This window comes from Arachis hypogaea, chromosome 17, assembly GCF_003086295.3.
Source record: "Arachis hypogaea cultivar Tifrunner chromosome 17, arahy.Tifrunner.gnm2.J5K5, whole genome shotgun sequence".
Lineage (NCBI taxonomy): Eukaryota > Viridiplantae > Streptophyta > Magnoliopsida > Fabales > Fabaceae > Arachis > Arachis hypogaea.
The window spans coordinates 116,357,520-116,376,161 of NC_092052.1; the positions used below are offsets into that span (position 1 = coordinate 116,357,520).

The 18,642-nt window shown below is 32.7% G+C and overlaps 1 protein-coding gene and 2 long non-coding RNA genes across 3 annotated transcripts; 2 read left to right on the forward strand and 1 right to left on the reverse strand.

Moving 5' to 3' along the window:
- The first annotated feature begins 333 nt into the window (after positions 1-333).
- On the forward strand, positions 334-716 carry LOC140181041 (uncharacterized). Its single transcript, XR_011875554.1, has 2 exons — positions 334-473; positions 568-716. It is a non-coding gene; the product is annotated as an uncharacterized lncRNA (long non-coding RNA).
- Positions 717-10,260: 9,544 nt separating this feature from the next.
- LOC112764179 (cytochrome P450 CYP82D47) lies at positions 10,261-12,109 on the reverse strand. The gene is made up of 2 exons (XM_025809719.2): positions 11,168-12,109; positions 10,261-11,079 (listed from the first exon to the last, which is right to left on the reverse strand). The coding sequence occupies exons 1-2, from the start codon at positions 12,107-12,109 to the stop codon at positions 10,453-10,455; spliced, it is 1,569 nt and encodes a 522-aa protein (XP_025665504.1). The 3' UTR covers positions 10,261-10,452.
- On the forward strand, positions 10,767-12,465 carry LOC140181042 (uncharacterized). The gene is made up of 2 exons (XR_011875555.1): positions 10,767-10,914; positions 11,158-12,465. It is a non-coding gene; the product is annotated as an uncharacterized lncRNA (long non-coding RNA).
- The last annotated feature ends 6,177 nt before the right edge of the window (positions 12,466-18,642 follow it).

Below are 18,642 nucleotides of genomic sequence, written 5' to 3' on the forward strand. Positions count from 1 at the left end.
CCCTTTACTGAGTTTGAATGTAAAGTTTTAAAATAATTGAATTGCACTCCTCAATTGCACCCGAGTGGTTGGAAATTCTTGACGTGTTTTGAAATTCTAATGGAATTTTTGGAAATAAAACTTTCACTGAAGTTGTTTTTTACACTGTTTCAAGTCAAGGGGTTTAGAGGGAAGTTTGGGTTAACCTTAACAGTTCTTCTAGATTTTCAATTTTCAAACTATATAAATCCTCTTTTAAAGATTTTAAAGAAATCTTTTTAAAAGTCAAATCTGTTGATAAAAATTTTCCTTTTTACCTGGATGAAAATTTGGGTGAGAAGTTTCCTCTGTACTGGGGTTGTCAGCCATAACAAATTTTGGGTCCAGAAGAAATAGATCCGAGAAATGAGTGCATAATTGATTTTCTAGTGGAGTCTATTGATCGGAACAATTTGATGTCTGTATTTGAGTTGCTCCCATGGGAGGAGGATAAGGTTATTGTTTTAAATTATTTTGGTAAGCTCAGCATAGAGATTAGTTATGTTTATCGGTAATTCTTATTCTGAATATGCTGTATTTTTTATGTAGGCGGCAAATATCCTGGGGTCTCAGCAGAAACTTTAAGAGCACGGCTGAAAACTAAAAATTTGGAGAAGGAAGGTTCGTCATTCAACCCTGTCAAAGAGGACGGGGAAGGTGAGGTTGATCAACCCAAACCCAGGAAGAGGAAGATTATCTTTAAAAAGAGAAAATATGAGCTTGTCGTTTGATGCGTCCGATGATGTGATAGAGAAGGACATTCCGTTGGAAGAGCCTAATGCAATTGTGGATAGTCAACAGAAGCTGCACGATTTTTCTGAGGATGGTGAAGGTTCATCCCTGTGGAATAAAAAGTTTCCTTATATGGTTGTGGCCGATGAAATGTTGCAGTCATCGGCTGACGTTACTTTGATTGAAGAAGTTGATGATGCTGCTGTAGATCAGTTCTTGCAAGTTTGAATCTACAGTTTTATTGTCTTTAGAATATGGTTTGCAATATAGCTTTATTATTATATACATACCCTTTGTTAGGTTGTTGGTCTCCGATCGGCTAGTATTGATCGGAGTAGGGAGGTGAAACATAAGAAGTTGTTGGGCAAAACTGAAGAGGTGGCTAGTTTAGAACAGGACTTAACTTTAAAGGAGGGTTTACTGACAGAAACGAAGAAGAAATTTACAGATAAGGAGGAGGAGTTAAAGTTAGTTCAAAATAAGTATGAGAAGGAGGTAGAGATTACAAAGAAGAAAGAAGTTGAGGTTTCTAACTTACAAAACCAAGTTATTGAGGTGACGGTTAAGTTGAAAGAGTTTGTGAAAAACTGACATATTGAAATTTTGGATGCATTTGCTGAGGGTTTTGAGCGAGCAATGATGCAAGCCAAGTTTCTAGTTCCTGGGCAAGATTTTTTCTCAGATGGATCTGGGCAAGATTGTTTGTGATGGGAGTTTGGTGGATGATGAACAGGTTGCTGAGGATGGGGGTGAAAATGTTGCAGAACAGTTTGTTACTTTATATTTTGGTTAAAGACAGATGTAGTTTCTGTATTTTCTTAACATTGGTATTGTGCATATTGTTGATCTTTTTTTATCAGTTGATGATCCGTTAATGTTATTTTGTTTTTGATAGTTTGATATTCCAAATTATATATCTCGTTTTGTTAGATTGTTCTGGTCATAAATTTGAAGGTAGTGACCAGCAAGTTTGAATTGTTTGATATGTTCGATAGGACATATTTGGTATTGCGTTATACCATTATTGATACCGTGTTGTTGGATTATCCGGTATGTTGGATAGCTGATTTGCCGATTTTGTTGAGGCATGTTATGCCAATCTGTGAATAGGTAGGCAAGCCGCGTTAAAACCTCTCCAAACAAAACCCTTTTGGAAAAAATCTTGTGAGTAGGAAAAAGAGAACAAACTTGTCCCTGTCTTTTAACCATAATAATTCTTTAAGGAAGAGATATTCCATGTGTTAGGTAAAGTTGTACCATCCAAGGATTGTAGGCGATATGCTCCATTTCCTAGAACCTCAATAACTCGGAATGGGCCCTCCCAATTTGCGGCTAGCTTACCATGTGATGAAGGTTATCTAGCCTGCTCTGTTTTTCATAAAACCAAATCATTTGTTTGAAATGAGCGGGGATTGAATTTTAGGTCGTGTCGCCGAGCTATGTTTTGTAGCATTGCTCGGTGGCAGAGTGTTGTAATATTCCTGATTTTTTCAATTGTGTCTAGGCCTACGCGTCGAGCTTCAGTTTGATCGTCTATCTGAGTTCTAATGGAGGACTGAGAGATCTTCAAGGGTATCATGGCTTCAAATCCATACACCAATCTGAAAGGTGTTTCTTTTGTTGTTGAATGAACAATAGTGTTGTATCCCCATATAACTTTGGGTATTAGTTTGGCCCAAAGTCCTTTGGCATCATCTAGTTTTTTCCTTAGGGCATGTAAAATGACCTTATTGGCTGCTTCTGCTAAGCCATCTGTTTGTGGGTGTTCTACTGAAGAAAAATGGTGTGTTATTTTCAAATTCTGCAAAAAAGAGGTGAATTTTTTTATCGGCAAACTGGGGACCATTGTCAGTAATGACATGCCGATGTATACCAAATCTACATATGATATATTTCCAAACAAAAGAAATCATTTATTGAGATATTATTTTGGCCAAAGGTTAAGCCTCAATCCATTTTGAAAAGTAATCAATGGCGACGATGAAAAATTTTACCTATCCCGGTGCTAATGGGAAGGGGCCGAGTATATCAAGCCCCATTGATTAAAAGGCCAACTTACGTCAGAGTGATATAATACCTCGGCTGGAATATGTATTATTGGAGAGTGCTTATGGCAATTAGGGCAAGCTTTGACCTTGGCATGACAATCTTGCTGTAAGGTCGGCCAGAAGAATCATGCACAAAGGATCTTGGACACTAGGCTCCAAGCTCTTACGTGGGTTCCACAGATACCTTCATGAGCTTTTGATATAGCTAAGTCGGCTTCTGACTTGGAAAGACATTTTAACAAAAGACGAGAAAATCTTCGTTTATATAGAGAATTATTGAATATTGTGAAGAAAGATGCTTGTCGTCAGAATTTTCTGATATTATGTTAGTGTTGTGGGATGTTTCCTATTTTGAGATATTGCATATAGGGTCATCACCAATCTTCTTCCTAAGCTACACTTACAACTTCAGTTAGATTGATACTTGGTGTAAGAAAGGTTGATTGATGCAGAGTAAAAATATGTGATTGTGTGGTTCCGAACTTTGATAAGATATCTGCTCGGTGATTTTGCTCCCGAGGTATGTGGTGGATCTCAAACTTAGTAAAGTTTGAAATCAATTTTTTGACAAGGTTTAAGTATTTTGCTAGCAAGTGATCTTTAACCTAAAAAAGGTTGTTTACCTGTTGCACGACAAGTAGAGAGTTGCAATAGACCTTTAGTTCTGAGATTTGTAGTTCAATTGCCAGCCTTAATCCTTTAATTAAAGCCTTGTATTCTATTTGGTTGTTGCTTGCTTTAAATGACAAATGTAGAGAATATTCTAGGACAAAACCATTGTCGCCTTCAAGTAAGATCCCTGCACCACATCCTTGAGGATTGGATGCTCCGTCCACATAAAGAGTCCATTGAATGTGGTGTTCATCTAAACTCGGAGCAGTAAATTCGGCGACAAAATCTGTCAGGTATTGTGACTTGATTGGTCCTCTGCTTTGGTATCTTATGTCAAATTCAGAAAGTTTGATAGACCGTTTGATAAGATGGCCGGCTAGTTCTGGTTTATGCAAGACTTGGTGCAATGGTTGATCGGTTCGAATGTAGATGACATGACTCTGAAAGTAAGGTCGGAGGCGTCTGGCCGAGAATGCCAATGTTAATGCCAGCTTCTCTATTTTTGGATAGCGAAGCTCAGCATGCTGTAATGACTTCCTCACAAAGTAAATTGGTCATTGTGTTCTATCTCTTTCTGTAATAAGAACAGAGCTTATTGCCCAGTCAGTAACTGATAGATAAAGATAAAGTTCTTCCCCATGTAAAGGTTTTTGTAAAATTGGGGGTGTTGAAAGAGTAGTCTTTAAAGCAGTAAAAGCATTTTCACATTCGTCGGTCCAGTTGAAATTGTTTTTCTTTTTTAAGGTTTGGAAAAAACAAAAAGACTTTGAAGCTAAATATGGTAAGAATCTAGATAAGGCAGTAATTCTCCCTGTTAGACGTTGTACTTCCTTTATTGTTTGTGGACTTTTTCATCTCCAATATTACTCAACATTTGTTAGGATTAGCCTCTATACCTTGGCTTGTAAGCAGAAATCCTAAAAACTTGCCTCCTTGTACCGCAAAGGCACACTTTTTCAGATTTAGGCGCATGTTATAGCGTCTAATTTGTGTAAAGATTTTAGTGAGGTCGTCAACATGTTTGTTGCCGAGCTTTATTTTTGCTACCATGTCATCGACATAGACTTCCATGTTTCGGCTGATCTGTATTGCAAACACCTTGTGCACGAGACATTCATAGGTTACACCTGCATTCTTTAATCCAAAAGGCAAAACCTTATAGTAATAATTTTCATATTCAGTTATAAAAGCAATTTTGTTTTCATCAAAGGGGTGCATGAGGATCTAGTTATACCCAGAATATGCATCCATAAAGCTTAGTGTTGTATAACCAGAAGCATTATCTACCAATGAATCAATAGAAGACAAAGGATAAGAGTCTTTTGGCATGCTTTGTTAAGATCAGTGAAATCGGTGCACATGCGCCATTTATCATTGTGTTTCTTTCCATTACCACCAACCATGTTGTGAATCTGATCTCTTGTATGAAGCCGACATTGATGATTTTTTTGGTTTCCTCTAAGGATGCTTGCTTCTTCTTTGGGTCGAGGTTATGTTTTTTCTGTGACATAGGTCAAGCAGAGAGGTTGAGTGCCAACTTGTGAGATATGATCAAGGGATCAATTCCGGGCATATCAGCAGGTGTCCATGCGAATAGATCGACATAAGTAAACTTGTTAGGATCATTATTGAAATATACTTTTTGTAAGTCCTCCGTTGGTGTTGGTGGCTCAAGGAACTCGGCTTGTCGGTCAAGGTCTGCCAGTGTTGGAACCTCGGCAGATTTGTGGATGTTGTTTACTTGAGGTCCTATAGCTCGGTTTGGTAACTTTACACTGACGTTGTAACATTTCTGATCTTCACGATGGTCACTGTGAATAATTGCAATGAGGTCTTCCTCCACAGAAAACTTAACACAATGATGAATTGTAGATACTATGGCGCAGAACTTATTTAAAAAAAGTCAGCCAAGTATTAAATTATAAGGACTGAAACAGTCGACAACCAAATATTTGACGTCAGAGGTTTTGGATAAATGATTCTCACCCAGTGTGGTTTGTAACCATACAGATCTCAATACCGAGACTCGTTTACCTGAGAATCCGACCAAATCTTTGTTAGAAGGTTGAAGTATCTTGTCGCGGAGTTTCATTTTCTGGAAGGTAGAATAAAATAGGACATCGGCACTGCTTCCAGGATCGAGTAATACCTTCCACACCAGAAGGTCTCCTAAATGAATAGATATAATGACTGGGTCGTCTAGATTTGTGATGTTTTCATTGAAATCGAATGACTAGAATGTCATTTGTAGAAAATGAGGAGGTAGTTTTAGTTCGCTTGATGCTCCTAGTACTGAGAGCATAGCTCGGTATGAACGTTTACGAGCCGAACTTGATGCTCCACCTCCTACAAAACCTCCAGATATGCAATTAATAATACCTCGTGGTTGGTCAAGATTGTGGTGAGTTGCTCTTCCTTAACAATTTTGGTTGGTCAGTTATTTAACAATTGTTTTTTTATTTAATTGTAAAGTTAAAACTTTATCATATTTATAGTAGATGTTTGTTTGAAAAAAAAATTATTATATATAAGGCCAAAGGATTTGAATCCTCTAAATTTTGAATTTCACTTTAGATGGTAAAGTGTGATCTTTCATCATTTATTTCATAGGTGGGACCAAGATAAAATATGAGAGAGAAACTATTCAAGGGTGAGATATCACACTTTATCATCTAAAGTGAAAATTTAAAATTTAGAGGATCCAAATTCAAGGCCAAAAATAAATTAAATAAAATAATAAAAATAAATAAATAATATATAATATTATCTCAATTAACTTTTAAAAAAAATTACTAAATACTAATAATATTATTTATATTTAAAATTTAAGTTTAGTTTTGTATAATTAACTAATTGAATTATTATTATTTATTTTCTAATTTAAGTAAATTTAATTTTTCTAGTTTCAATAGATTAAATTTATATATAATTTTTTTCATTGTATTAATATTTAAGAACATAAATTTTTATCATACATAAATAAAAAATTTAAGTATGCCACAAATACAATGATACAATGTGCATTATATACTTCTATGTATACTTCTTATTATTTTTTTATAATTCAATGGGGGTAGGAGCTCCTATAACTTTGTATGTAGGTTCATCCCTAGTTGTGCTCAATCCGAGCATTAATTAACTCGGCTATTTGATTTCTCATTCACTGATTTTTTTCTGCTATGTGCTGATTTGCTTGTTGCAATTCTGTTATCTGAAGAAGTTCGGATGGTGTGGAAAGAGGCAAATTAGCCAAGATTGAGAAGCAAAGTTTTTGGGACCTATAGAGAGAAAGGGTTTTTTTAAGGTCCCACGGTGAGCGCCAAATATTCTTGTGTGGTCAAACTATAAATCAGCAGGATGAATCTCGCCTTCTGCTGATCAAATCCAAGTTTTCTTCTTTGGCAAAGTTATATCTCGGCTTTCAGTACACAAAGGGGTGCGTGTATCTGCAAAAGGCACTCCAATGCTCAAGTTAGTATAAGGATTATCCATATGTATTTGAATATAAAAGTGTCTTACCTCCCTTTTTATCGGATGGAATATCCGATTATTGTATTTTGAATATTTCTCCTTTTATAAAAAATAACGATGTATGAAGACATTTTTATTTGGCGACTATTTTGTTGGTAATCGATCTTATAACGTCAGTCGTCGAATTATTATACCGTTTTAGCCGATTTAATTATAACGGCATATTAATATATATAATCTTTGATTATTGTCTGATTATTTATCTCAACCTAGATCTCATCATGCTAACGCTACTCTAAATTTCTAATGACCTTAGCTTGTCAGTCTCCAAAGCTGCGTTTATTTACAGAGACAGGATATTGAGATACGGATATTGAGACACAAAATCGTGTTTGATAGAGAAGATATGGACAAAGACAATATATTTAAAGATATTGAATTAGTATATTTTGTGTCTATCCTGACAAAAAAGACACAAAAACACTAACAAGAGACACACTTTATTTTTTATTTTTTTTATTATTTTTATTAATTTTTTATAATTATATTTTTTATTATTATATTTTTCGTCTTACACTTTTTTTTTTTTAAATTGAGAATTTTAATTTATTATTAATCAAAATACAAAAATATAAAATTTTATGTCATTTCAGTATTTTATCTTGTCTTCTTCTCATAAAAATATGCAGTCCAATAGAATTTGTTTTAGACGAATACTAGACTTTCAATTAATTGAATATAGAATAGTTAATTTAGATGATCTTTCTTTTAATGCAAATACGATTTTTGTATTATTAATATAGCTACATTTAATGATATTAATAATGATATTAATAGTTTATTTACATCTGATGACGACGAAAAGATGTTGATATTAAGAGAATTTTTTTTATTAGATAAAATACGGTAAATAATTTAGCTAAAATCAAATTCGTCAAAATAAGTGTTTAAATATTGATAAATTTTAGACAAAAGGATAAATAGATTTTTGATTTTTTTTATGGATATTTTTATCTTTGATGATTAAAAAATACTTTTAAGTTTCTGACGTTTTTAAAAGTTGGACGGATCGATCTCTCCATCTAAATGCCTCTGTCAGACTCAATGGAAAAGTCTGACGTGGCTCCCGTAATGTTTGTCATGCGTACGCGTCGCCTGGCAGACTTTCCTCTCACGTGTACGCGTGTGTCGCCATGAATTCAGCAAATCCTCATTTCTTCTTAAATTATCCACTTTGCATGCTTTTTTTCCATTTCTTTCAAGTCATTTTTGCCTTCAAAACTTTAAATCACTCAAACAAACATATCAAGGCATCGAATGGAAGAAAAGTAAATTAATTTTAGCAATTTAATAGCCTAGAAAGCATGTTTTCAATCATTAAGCACATTTAGGAGAAATTCACAAAACCATGCTATTTTAGTGAATAAATGTGAAAAAAATTGATAAAATCTACCAAATTCAATAATAAAATTGTGGTTCACCAACTTTTCCATACTTAAATATTAGCATGTCTTCATGCTAAACTCTTGTGGTTCATCAACTAATATGCAAAATACATCTACCTACTTAGTTAAAAATAAATCAATCTCCAAGAACATATATGAACAAGTAGGGCTAAAATAGTATGATGATTTATGAATTCCACTAATTCAAATCTCAAAATGAAGTATAAATATACTTGTAAGAAAAAAGCTCGTAAAAGTAAGGAACAAGGGATTGAACATCGAACCCTCAGCGGAAGTGTTTGCACTCTAATCTCTCTAGTGTTTGAAGGTCGATTCTCTTCATTCTCTACTAATGTTGCTTTCTAAAGCTTGCTCTTCTTCTACCAATCAACATATATTCAATGCATGGATACACATATCAAGAGGTCTTTTCAAGGGTTGTAATGGATTAGGGCTAAATTTAATTTACTTTTCTCCTATTTGATGCCTTGATATGTTTGTTTGAGTGATTTAAAGTTTTGAAGGCAAGAATGACTTGAAAGAAATGAAAAAAAAAAGCATACAAAGTGGAGAATTCATGAAAAAATGAGAATTTGTTGAATTCATGGCGACGCATACGCGTGACACACTTGTACGCATGAGAAAAAAGTCTGTCAGACGACACATACGCGTGACTCACGCGTACACGTGATAAGTATTATCGAAGTCACGTCAGACTTTTCTATTAAATCTGACAAAAACATAACATTTAAACAAAAAGATCGATCTGTCCAATTTTTAAGAACGTCAAAAACTTAATTTTTCAATAATTAAAGACAAAAATATTTACAATAAATAAAAGACAAAAATCTATTTATTCTTTTCTCTAAATTTTAGATGAGGACGATGTCTTTTCAGTCCTATAAAATAGCATATCATTACGTGTTTTTCACTTGGCCTTTTCGAATTACCACAAGCTTTTGTCTTCTTTTCGGATTGGTCAAATTGTTAGGCGCACTTAGTGGATTATTATATTTGTAAATTTGTAAGTGGTGTGTTTACAAACTTAATTTAATGATAAAGTTATATAATAATAAAATAGTATATATGTTCACTAATAATTAACGACCAAAGTTACAATAATCTTTTATTTAATTTATTTTTAATATATATTTATATTTTAATATATATTTTATAAAATAATTAATTTAATAATTAATTTTTGATACACATAAATATAATTGTATAATAATATAACATAATATAAATATTAGACTAAGAATTATATTAAAATCTAAAAGTATGATAGCTTGATAAGAATGTAAGAGTAGACGTATTGATATAAAATTTGAGAAATATTAAGCGACTAACTTTTTCAATGTAATAAATAAAAAATTGATTAATCTAAATTCAAATATAAGAAAACATATTAACTTAACATTTCTTATAAAATTTCTGTTCGCGGTGTTTGCATTATGATCTATTTTTTTAATAATTGTATTAGGTATACATATAAAAAATTAATTATTAAATTAATTATTAGTATAAAATATATATTAAAATATAAAAATATATATTAAAAATTAATTAAATAATATATATTTATATAAAATATATACTAATTTTTATTATATGTATATAGTATTTTTATTTTCTAATATAGTAATTGTCAGCTAGAATATTTCATACATATATAATTTTAGAATACAAATAAAGAATTAATTTAATTAATAATATTAATAAATATTTTTTATTATAAAATCCTTTTTAAAAAACATAAAATCATTTTTTTAAAAAAACATTTTTTATGCCGTTAATATTAACTGTTTTTGTATATTATCTATACCGTATTATTCTATATATTAAATGTCCTTATTAATCTGAAAAACCACCAGTAGAAATTGATATATATTTGATTTATTAGCTGTACATCATTTTAATTCATATCCGTGAAGTTGATAACTGAAAACTTATAAATAATTTGATTGATTTAACTACATTCTTATATAATGATTATCCACTGTCAACTTAACGTGGTAAAGTAGAGTGCACCTCATCAGTGACTTTTCACCTTCAACAAATTAGAAAACAAAGGCAAAACAAAATCAATTTGCATTCAGGTGGCCAGTTGGATTTCTCATTGCCCATCATATGAAGATCAGAGAAGGTGATAGGCGACGTTTGACTAAAACCTCAAGCGGTGTGGTTTTGATGATTGTGAGGCCAAACGTCGCACTCATATCAACAGGAGCATCTGAGGGAGTTGTGACCTCAAACGCATGCAAGAATGCAGCTAATGCCAATTTCGTCATTTGAAGCCCAAATGACGCACCGGGGCAAACCCTTCTTCCGCCGCCAAACGGAAGAAGCTCGAAATGCTGACCCTTCACATCCACATCTTTGTGTGCGCTTAGAAACCTCTCTGGTTTAAATTCCATTGGATCTGACCATACGCGAGGGTCTCTGTGAAGCTTCCAAAGGTTCAAGAGCATTCGAGTACCTGCTTTGATATGATAACCCCCTAAGCTACAATCCTCTGTGAATTCACGAGGTCCTGATAGTGGTCCAGCGGGGTACAATCGCATCGATTCTTTGACCACAGCTTCAAGGTATGTTAGTTTGTTAACATCTGATTCCTTCACCACTCTTTCTTTTCCTACCTTATCGTCTAGCTCGTCTTGAACTTTCTTTAGAATGTGGCGATGATTTAGCAGTAACGAAAGTGTCCATGTCATGGTAACTGTTGTTGTATCAGTTGCCGCTGAAATTATCATCTGCAAATAATGCAAAAGAGTTAATTACCATTATCTTTAACAAATAAAAGCCATCATTAAATTTCTTCTAAACTACAGTGGAGCATACCAAACAAGTGGCTTTGATGACAGTGTCAAGATGATAACCGTTAAGATGAGCACTATCAAGAACAGAAAGCAGGACGTCAATGAAGTCTTGCTCTATTGAGTTCTCACTCTCATGATCATCAGAGTCTCTTCTTCTTCTCCGATGCTCTTCCAACCATTCGGACACGATCTCGTCCATCTCTTTAGCGGTCTTCTTCATCTCTTTCACTTGGCCACCAAGATCAACCCACCCAAGACAGGGAATGGCGTCCCCAATCACAACCACCCCCATCAGGCGAAAGAACTCCCTGAACGCCCTCCTGATCCTCCGGACTTCTCGTTCCTCATCTTTGCTTCTTCTTGCTCTATATCTCTTCCCGGCAACCATTTTCAGAACAACGTTGAGGTTCAAATCCCCCAGCCACTTCTTCATCTCCACCATCAAATCACCATCTCTTTTCTCTGCACATTTTCTGTACACCTCTTTCATTGATGCCTCCACCTCTGAATCTCTAACACCTCGAAGCATCTCGAACCGACGAGTGGAGAGTAACTCTGAAGTGGTTATCTTACGCATCTCGCGCCATAAATCACCGTAAGGAGCGAACCCAAAGTTGACATAGTCGTGTGCCAGAATCTTTGCGGCAGTGAACTTGGGACGAGAAGAGACAACGACATCGAGGGTCGTGAAACACTCCCTGGCTAGCTCCCAAGAACTCACAACCACGGCATTGTGAACACCAATTCGGATGCTGAATATTGGTCCATACTTGTCTGCTAAGTTTCCCAGGGTCACGTACGGTGGCTTCCCTGATGAACCACCTAGGAGGTGAAGGTGACCGATCAACGGCCACCCACCATCTGCCATCGGTGGCCTGCGGCAGTCATCACGTGGTGCTGCTCTCTTGGTCAAGTACAAGTAGCAAGAAACTATTAGTATGCCGACAACTATGGCGTGGATCATGATGAGACCTGTTTTGGCGCACACAACTAATACAGGGTGGAGTTCTCTTGATTTCACAAAGATTATGAAAATTATATATAAAACATATAAATATTACTGTTCCTCTGTTTGGGTGCTGGGAAAAAATCTAGTTAACCTTATCAAAAAAATACATCAGAATTTGTCGTAGCTGCCTTTCTTGATTAATTTGAGGTAGCTGCTTTTCTTGATTGCTTAGCTTTTGTTTTATTCAAAAAGTTGCTTCTTTGATTAAGGAAGACTTTTCTTGCATATACTTATGGAAATGAAAGTTTCCACAAACGAGATTTTCTATTTTCATTGGATATTAATCGATAATAGAGATACATTTTTCAACACTCTCTTATCTTCAGCGGTAACGTTCATGTTTTTTCCTGATGTAAATTGATAGTGATATCGATATTCTCTGTTTTTCTTGAGAGTGCACTGGATTCAAAGCATGCATGTGTCAGGACTTATCTAAAGAACGTTTTTTTTTTTTTGGTATTTATCTATCCAAAGGATGTTAATGACTTTATTCAGGTGATGGTGTTTCAGCGACGTCATCTGTAATGTAACGTTAATCAACAGTTGGATCCCATAAATAGTATTGTCTTATCTTTTGTTTGACTGAATTTCGATAATAGAATCTCTCAATTGAGTTAGAGATGGGAGATGGCTTTGGGTTGTGTCGAAATGATAGAAGGATTATCGAAAAAAAATTAATAATAAGTATATCTCTCAAAAAAAATTAAATAATAATAATTAAAAGTTATATTTTAATTGGGTACAACTCTGATTTAAAAAATTAAAATAAAGACCGTAATTTTTTTGAATTTTCAAATACAATACATATGTTGGTTTACTTGGTTGCATTTTTTTTAAGAGCCTCATTACAAATACATAAAAAATACAATATACAATGCTCAACCTATTTATAATATATTTATCAAAAAATATTTTATTCATACAATCTTATTAACAAAATTTTAGAAAAATAAATAAATAAATACCATCCAAAAGGCGATAAAAAAAAATCCAATTCAATTACACGTTTTATATAGATGATTCTCTTAAAAAACCTACAAATTATAAATATAATTTTTATTACAAAATACATAAATATATAGTTTTGGTAACAAATAATCCTAATATTTTACTCTCCTCATACATGTCCCTTATTATTCATGCATGTCGATTATTATTATTACTACTACTTCTCTTTTTAGATTTTGCCTTAAAATTCTATTTAAAAAATTTTACGCCTTACAATTTCATTACGAAAATTTTACGCCTTACAATTATTTAATAGTTTTAATAATTATTCAAAAAAAAATTTCTACTTTTTATATTAAACACATTATATAATAAGTAAAAAAAATCATAAAAAAACTAACAATGTGTTGTTAAAAAATATTTTAACAATTCATCGATTTAGTTCTTATATGTCATTCTTTTTAGTTTGTAAAATATATTTTTATGTTAGGAAAAACGAAAGAGTAGGATAGTCTTCAAATGAGTTCCCTTCTAAAATAACTCAAAATAAAATATCTTACCTTTCATAGAGGACAACAAATGAATCATCTCCCAAAATTTATCAATGTTCTATATTGTTGCAGCATCATACTCTGTCCACAGAAATATTTTTCAAAGATTCTTTTCTTAATTCTTTATGAAAGACAAAGCCCTAGCTATCTTTGCTTAAGCTTCCATTCAAAGGGTTTAAGATTACCTCTGCCACGATACGTTAGGATTTTTAATTTGAGAAGAAAATACAAATTGGGAAAAAATAATAATGAAACATGTGAAGAGAAAGATGCATATAACGGAAATTCTAAGAAAAAAATTTATCTTTTTAAAATAATAAATTTTAGGGATAAGTATTGTTTTGGTCCCTAACGTTGAAGGTCAGAATCAAAATCGTCTCTAACGTAATTTTTTATTTAAAATTATCCTTAACATTTTTTTTTCGTATTAAAATCGTCATTTTTAATAAAATTTTTAATTTTATTCCTAAACTATCCCTATTTTAATAAAAAAAATTATAAAATTTAAAAAAAAAAAAGAAGAAAAGAACGCGTTTTGGGAGGGGGGAAAGGAAACGCGAAGGGGGAGGGGAGGAGGCCCTTGCCTTCACCGCGAGTCTCCACCGTCGCTTCTTGCCATCGCCGCCACTTTTGGGTCCTTCGTCATCGAGCACGAGTAGCGAGAGAGGAGATCTGAGAAAGAGAGAGGGAGCACCGGTGGAGAGGAGGAGGCCGCTGCCATAGCCACCGCTGCCATCGCGTCACCTATATCGTCGCCGGTCCGCCCACGAGCTGCCCCGCCGCCAGAACCGCGAACAGAGGAAGATATCGCCGCCTTTCATGCATGCTTCTGTCGCCGTCATGGAGTGCATCACCAGGAAGGGGAGCCCGACGCGAGGAGGGCGGCGCACGAAGGAGAGAGAGGAATCTGAGACTGAGCTGGGTTCTTGCCACTGCCGATCTGCCCAGCCGCCGTCGCCCACGAGCTGCCGGTGGTTCTGCTTCAGCTTCTGCATCTGCTTCTTCTTCTTGCTTCGGCTTCTGTTCCTTGCTTTGGCCTCTGCTTGTTGCTTTTGCTTGAGCTTCTGCTTTTGCTTCTTGTTGAATTTGTGCTTCTGCTTGTGTTGATTTGGCTTTGTGCTTGAGCTTCTTCTGCATCTGTTTCTACTTCGGTTTTTGCTTTTTGCTTCTTCCTTCTACTTGTGTTGATTTTTTCTGCTTTTTGCTTCTGCTTGTGTTTCTGCTTGTGTTAATTTTTATATCATTTAAATTTTTTTTGAATGTTGAATGTTGTGTTATTATTGATTTGAATGTTCTGTTATTGTTGATAATGGATTCTTGAATTTGAATATATGTTCTGTTATTATTGTTGTGGAAAGAAATGGCTGATAGTGAAAATAGGGCGGTGACGGTGGTGGAGAATGCAGAATGAACGGTGGTGGTGGAGAATGCAAAATGATCGGATGGCTGATAGTGGAAATAAATGGGTGGCGATGGTGGAGAATGCAGAATGAACGATGGTGGCAGGGAATGAAAAATGAGCGGTAGTGCACTTGGGGGTATTGTTGTCTTTTAAAAAATTATTTTATTCAAAAAGACGATTTTAATACGAAATAAAACGTTAAGAACGATTCTAAATAAAAAATTACATTGGAGACAGTTTTAATTCTGACGTTCAATGTTAGGGACCAAAACAATACTTATCCCTAAATTTTAAAACAATATCAAACACATGAACCAAAAGAAAATACGAACCATAGAAAATTTGAACAAAGTAAAATGAAATACTAATAAATAGAAGATCCGATCAGCACTTAAAAAATTTATTTAAAATAAAAAATTAGCCAAATTAATTTAAATTTATTGAATTTAATTAGAATAAATAATAAATTATTTATTTTATTATATACTTTATAAATTAATAAACCAATTAACCGATATAATGAATTACAATTAATGCAGTATATTTAAGTGATTGATATAAATTATAATAAATTACATTGATATTTAAATATCTAATCACATCAATTAATTGATATAATTAAGTCATCGTAATAAATTGTATTTAATGAGTTAAAATAAATAAATTAAAAACATTATCCAGAACATATCACTTCAACTCTATCATTAAATATAAAACTTTAATTTTTATATAATAAAATAAATTAAAAATTAAATTGTCACTTCTTTAAAAATATTACCATTTAATTTATAAAAATGAATATAATATTTTAAAAGATCAGATATTAATTTATTAATGATTTTTAGAAAATACCTAAAAATGTCCTATAAACATTATTTAAGAAAATTAAAATAGAAATTTTTGCCTCTTCAATTCACTAAAAATTTTAAATACGAGAAATTTAATCAATAACATGTTATTTACGTAATCAACAAAATATGATAGTCATTTATTTGATATATTTCGTTTCAACATTATATATATTAGCGGCTTAACAGGCACGACGCTGTTCAGCCGTTTTTTTATGGGATTTAAAGTTAATTATTTTAATGAATTTTAAAATTTTAAATTCGAATAACATAAAAATAATAATATAGAATAATCAATGATAATATAAAAATGTTCAAATTAAAATAATCATATATTACCTATCTATAAACAATAACAATATGAAAATGATTTAATTATAATGAACACATATATCACCTATCTACAAATCTACAAATAACATAATTCATAAAATAATTATTACAATAATATTTTATCTTCTTCTATCTAACTCAAAGTCATAAAAATAAATAGAAAAATACGATTGTTTACAAAAAATGAGTCATATTTAAAAGTCATTTTTTTCTTTGTTTAGGGACTTTTTTTAAGTGATAAGCCAAAGTACGGATCTGTATTTGAAGAATCTTTCTTGTGCCTACAAAAAGTGTAAAGAAGAAAAATAATTATGTCTTTTTTTTGGTGATTATAGATCAAACTATAAGTAAAAACGTTAAGATAAATCTAAAGTAATTTCCGAATTTGTACCGCGAAAAAATCTTTAACAATTCCTCATACATCTCCTTATCAATAAATTCTTGAGCCTTGAAGAACTACAAAATTTAAAAATCAATCAAATATACCATATGCCAATACAAATTTCATTATATTTGAACGAAAAGTTAACAATAAAAAAAATAAAACCTGCAAAATTAAAATTTCTTGTTTGAGGTTGGATTTCCTACACATGCACAACAAAAGAAGCCATTAAACCCTCTGTAGAGCATTCAAATCTATAATTATCTGATATTACCTCTATTTTGTGCGGTTTCTTAATCTAATGATAGGTACCTGCAATGTTGTTCTTTACTAACATTAGTTGGTTTCGCTCCTATGAGTTTGTTGCTGAAAAAAAATGTTTAATTTATTATCATTAATTAGTTTAAAATTATTTTTTGTAACTTTATTTAACATGGGAAACATAATATCCGTTACAATCTCAGAGTAACCTTTTAATATTTTAGGCATATACTTTTTTCCTTCATTTTTTAATAGTAAAAGAAGAACATAGAAGGGGATAGATAATAGGCATATCAATAACATTCTGATTACGATGATTGCGTTACCTTGTATGTTGTTGGAGCAGTATTTCCTTTTTTATCATCTTCCAGAATTGGGTCTTGTCTGTTTTAACCATTCCTCCCCAACCAATAGAATAAATTTGAAGGGAATGAACCTATTAGATAACATATGATTATGATTACTAACATAGAAATAGAAGTATGTATATTGAATGCAATTTTGACAGTAATTAATTTAAAAAATTACTTTATTGTCTATTGGTTTGATTGATGCAATTGCTTGCTCATCTTTCCATGCACTCCAGAGATTTTGGAATCCTTCTTTCTGTAATTGATATTTGTTAATATATTTCTAGTATATCTAGTATGTCTTAGTTAATGATAATTAGTACGTACCTGTTGCGTAAAACAAATGTTCAAGTTCATTGTCTTTATCTCCTAGCATATATTGATGAGCTCCTTTGAAATCAAATTGTCTATTAAAAAAAATATAAGTTGTTAGTCGTCAATAAATTGAAGTTTGTATACAAAAATATCTATATCAATGAAAAAGATTTAAAGATTAAAATTATATGTAGACTGAATTGTACCAAGAAATAACTACACACACTTACTAAGAACATAAATTACCTGTGGTGAAGGTAACAATATTTCTTTGAAAACTACATTTCTGGTAAATTCTCCACTTATTCCATCTATTTTTCTTTTTTTGACTAAAATTTTTGTAGTTGACTGAGAAATACTTCGAGACAGAGCAACATATAATTAGCCATGGCTAAATACATGTTTAGGGAGATAGATTCCTACTTTAAGAATGGTCTGTCCTTGTTATTTGTTTATTGTTATTGCAAAACTCAACCTTACAGGAAATTACTTCCGAATAAGTATAAAAGGCAGTCCTGAATTTTCTGTTATTTTGTGTTTTATCCGAGGCAAGAAAGCTCTTTTTCCACAGTGATGACCGGTTAAAATTTTTACGTCTAACATGTTTTGAAAAGTTCCACAATATAGTAACCTTGTACCATTGCATAAGCCGTCCTTAGGGTTTATGTTTCTCAATAACATCAAAGGTGCACCTCTTTTTACTTTCAACACATGAGATGGCAACTCGCCTGTAGAAACTGAGTTAAAGTATTCTTGTTGATATAAATTATTAGCATCTCCTTCTACCTCATCAAATGAGACTAAATTTCGTTCTTCTCTTGGAAACTGGTTGATAATTATATCATTAAGCTGTTGCACATCATGATTTTTTGGCGTCAATATTGCCCTTTCTACCATGTAAGAAGCGTCCCACCCATGAGATTGTAAGTTTGGAAATATTTCTTCTATTAACTTGTGTAACGATGTTTCACCCTCCCAAGGAATTGCCATATTTTCTTGTATCCATACAAAGTCCTCATGTATGGTGGGCTCAATTCCATCACCAATGCGCATAAGATACTCAGCAAAAACATGATCATTAGAAGATTGCATATTTTG

Bases quoted from the DNA above. Each gene is read 5' to 3' on its own strand.
- LOC112764179 (XM_025809719.2), bottom strand. From the start codon at position 12,109: ATGATCCACGCCATAGTTGTCGGCATACTAATAGTTTCTTGCTACTTG. The intron at 11,080-11,167 runs GTATGCTCCACT...CATTATTTGCAG, and splicing joins TCATCAAAGCCACTTGTTTG to ATGATAATTTCAGCGGCAAC.